Source organism: Notothenia coriiceps, unplaced genomic scaffold (genome assembly GCF_000735185.1).
Source record: "Notothenia coriiceps isolate Sejong01 unplaced genomic scaffold, NC01 NC01_scaffold00003259, whole genome shotgun sequence".
Classification (NCBI taxonomy): domain Eukaryota; kingdom Metazoa; phylum Chordata; class Actinopteri; order Perciformes; family Nototheniidae; genus Notothenia; species Notothenia coriiceps.
Genome location: NW_011335960.1, coordinates 1 through 3,410, shown reverse-complemented (window position 1 = coordinate 3,410; position 3,410 = coordinate 1). Strand labels below are relative to the sequence as shown.

General features: G+C 39.6%; 1 protein-coding gene across 1 annotated transcript; it reads left to right on the top strand.

The window, feature by feature from the left end:
- Window positions 1-919: 919 nt before the first annotated feature.
- LOC104941182 (calpain-15-like) lies at window positions 920-2,007 on the top strand (the record flags this gene model as incomplete). The annotated part of the gene is made up of 3 exons (XM_010766239.1): window positions 920-1,181; window positions 1,391-1,516; window positions 1,855-2,007. Coding segments are annotated over 3 exons (541 nt in total), but the record flags the coding sequence as incomplete, so codon positions are not given.
- Window positions 2,008-3,410: the final 1,403 nt, after the last annotated feature.

Genomic DNA, 3,410 nt, shown 5'->3' with positions numbered 1-3,410 from the left:
TTTTCCATAACATATTGAAGTCTCCCAGTCCGTGACTTTTCCTGAAAGTGTGTTATATAGCACCTTCTGTTGTTAAAAATTGTCAATAGGAAGTCAGATTGAAAAAATCGCCAAATAAATTGCCATTTATACCCATATCCGCCAGCGGGTAATATTTACCTTATAGAAAATGCAGTGTAAACATGACGTGTTGCTATGGCAACGCCTTTTGTCTACTGCGGTTCCTTATAGATAGAGAGAGAGAGAGAGAGATAGATAGATATATTGATAGATAGATAGAGAAAGAGAGAGATAGATGTATAGTTATAGATAGTGTAACATCTTGGAGAATACAAGATCTTGGATGACTGAGCTCACGTTGAGGACGTAATGCATGTGTGCAGGTTACGTGCCAGTTGAATAAAGATGGACACTCGGAATGAGAGAAGTAGTCCGCGTTGTCTGTTTATGTAGACAATTATATGTTCATAGAACAGAACATTACAGATATATCAATAGATAGAGACATTTGTACCTAAACAAAACACAAGTCTAACACCAAGCGTTTAAATCAGCACTTGTAGCGATATTTTCTACTTCATGCTATCTGCACAAACTATATCATATGAAAAGCTGAGAGTCCACAGATTCTATTGGTATAAATGTCATCCCTGTGCGATCAAAACTCACTGTTCTGTATGATAAATAAAATAACATTGTACCTTGAAAATCAATAGCGGGTACATTTTACCCGTTGGCGGTTTTAGGTATACAGCGACCTCTGGCGGTTCTAGTGTTAAATGTAACGTTTATTTCTCAGTACTTATATATACAGTATATATATTTTTTTTTTTCTAAGGAGTTACATCAATAATTCCTCTGGGTAACACTGCCTTTTATCTCTAAATGCAGATGCTGGTCCCGTGATGTGCTTTTCAAGCTGCTGTGCAGAAGATAATTAACCTTCTCCCTCCCCAGGCCCAGCGGAAGCAGCTCTGGGTGGCTCTGATTGAAAAAGCTCTGGCCAAGCTGCACGGCTCCTACTTTGCTCTGCAGGCAGGTCGTGCTATCGAGGGTCTGTCCACACTCACCGGGGCTCCCTGCGAGTCTCTGGCTCTGCAGGTCAGCACCACCAACCCCAAGGAGGAGCCCATCGACACGGATCTTATCTGGGCCAAAATGCTGAGCTCCAAAGAGGCAGGGTGAGCGTCGGGGAAAGACTCTGAAAAGACAAGACACTACATGCAAAACAATGTACACTGATCCAATATTTTTGCTTCTATAACATGTCTTCTTTTAGGCTTGTTTGAACATATTTAAATATAACATTTAATTATATGCATTTGTGCCCTATTCATTTGTAGGGTCCCCGCTTAAAGATGCATCTTGACTCTGTTTGTTGTGCTGCTAGTTTCCTGATGGGGGCATCCTGTGGGGGTGGTAACATGAAGGTGGATGACTTGGAGTACGAGTCCCTGGGTTTACGTCCAAGACACGCTTACTCTGTGCTAGACGTGAGGGATGTAGACGCTCAGAGGTGAGGAGACAGTGTTTTCAAGTAAGTCAAATGATACTCCAGTTAGTGTACCTTTGTTTGATTTCAACTTGTATTCAATTGAAATAGTTCTGCTTATTATCAATAACAAAAAAGATGCAACAAACTGACTTTTCTCTCCTGATAGATATTACCAAACTCTGGTATTTGAAAAAAAACAGTGCTCTATTCCCAAATGTCCATTAAAAAAAAAGCTTCCCCACAGAATGGAGCCACAGTTTGCATATGATTTTAGCTTGTGGTTGCGCTGTACTTCTTTATGCTTTATTTTGAGATGTAATTGTTTTAATAGTGTTTTAACATCTATTGTTTTTTTTCAGGTTAGTGCAGCTGAGGAACCCGTGGGGCCGCTTCTCCTGGACGGGATCCTGGGCCGATGACTGGCCCAGCTGGCCTCCCAACCTGAAGAGGCAGCTTTGTGCCCAGAGAGCTGTGGACGGCCTCTTCTGGATGGACTTCTGGGATTTCATCAGGTAGATCCAGAACAGAGCGCAAAATTCATCACAATGTTATGAACTTCAATATGGACCAGTTCAATACCCAAATAATCAAAATTGCACGAAGTATATAAATATTCTAATGGAAATTAAAATACTGATGCAGAAATGATCATTCCCCCAAATATCGTGAATCATACTGTAAATGAGTTACAATAACATGTTAAAACAATTGCAATTCATTATTTGTTCCAAATCTTTGAGCCCTAATCAGAAGTAAAGAACGCTGCACTTTTCTATTGCTTTGTGATCTTTTAAGTTCTGTCCATCCATCTTACATTTTCAGATCAAACTATGTTAAAAACTGTGATTGCTAAGGAAGCCCTGAGAGGTGGGGGAAAAAAGGATATTCTTGGGATCCAATTACAAAAGTTATGACTCAATAAAGAGGTAAAAAAAAAGATAATCTTTTTGTTCCTTCAAAAAAGGGGAAATTACATTAAAAACAATATCCTGGCACATTTTGTTCCACCTTCCTTTACCAATGAAAGAGGGGTCATTAAAAAAGATTATGCTGTCAAATGTAAGTAATATGAGTATAAGTTACGAAGCGGCTCAGCCAATGATAATCATTCACCAGAACTATTTGTCGTACAACCTTTTTTATGGCGGCAAATCTCTGTCATAAATCGCAAGGGCATATGAGATCCACGCCAGCACAAGTCAAGCAGCCGCGGACGTATATTATTTTCGCGAGCACTAAAACGGCACTCGCGGGAGAGAGCAATAGAGTGGCGAAGCCCCTCCCTTTCCGGGGGACCTCCATGGGACCTTATTTCGGAAAAAGTATGTATTGAAGTCAATGGAGAGAGAAAGATTATCTTTCGATCCCGTTTGAATTGTGCCACAAATTACACATATGATGATTAAAAGATAATTTTGCAAGTCAAAAAAATAAAAATGTGTCGTAAAACTGTGAAGTAACACTTTTTTTGTGTGAAACGCTTAATGAACTACAACTCTGGTCTTGCAAACGTCACCAACACCAAGATTGCCGTCACATTAGCACATTTCCCTTCTTTCTTTCAGAATGAAGTGAAAAGTATTAAAAGAGGTGAAAATCACTCCAAGTCTGGGCATGTTGAGAGCTGTACATACACAAAAGAGGAGTTAGTGGGTTCCGTAAGAGCCAGCATGCGGACCGGCTATACAAGGTTTCGGTGAGTAACACGAGTGTAATGTGTAACGTTAATGTCAGCTAGCTTTTAAATTTACTTACGCGACTCTGGGATTTGAAGTCTTTCTAGTTGCGTATTTTTCATAGTCTTATATTTCAACAGTTTTAAGACAAACTGTGACTTTTTTGACATGGAAATTATTTTTTACGATTGACAAACATCATATGTGTAATTCATGGCACAATTCAAACGGGATCGAAA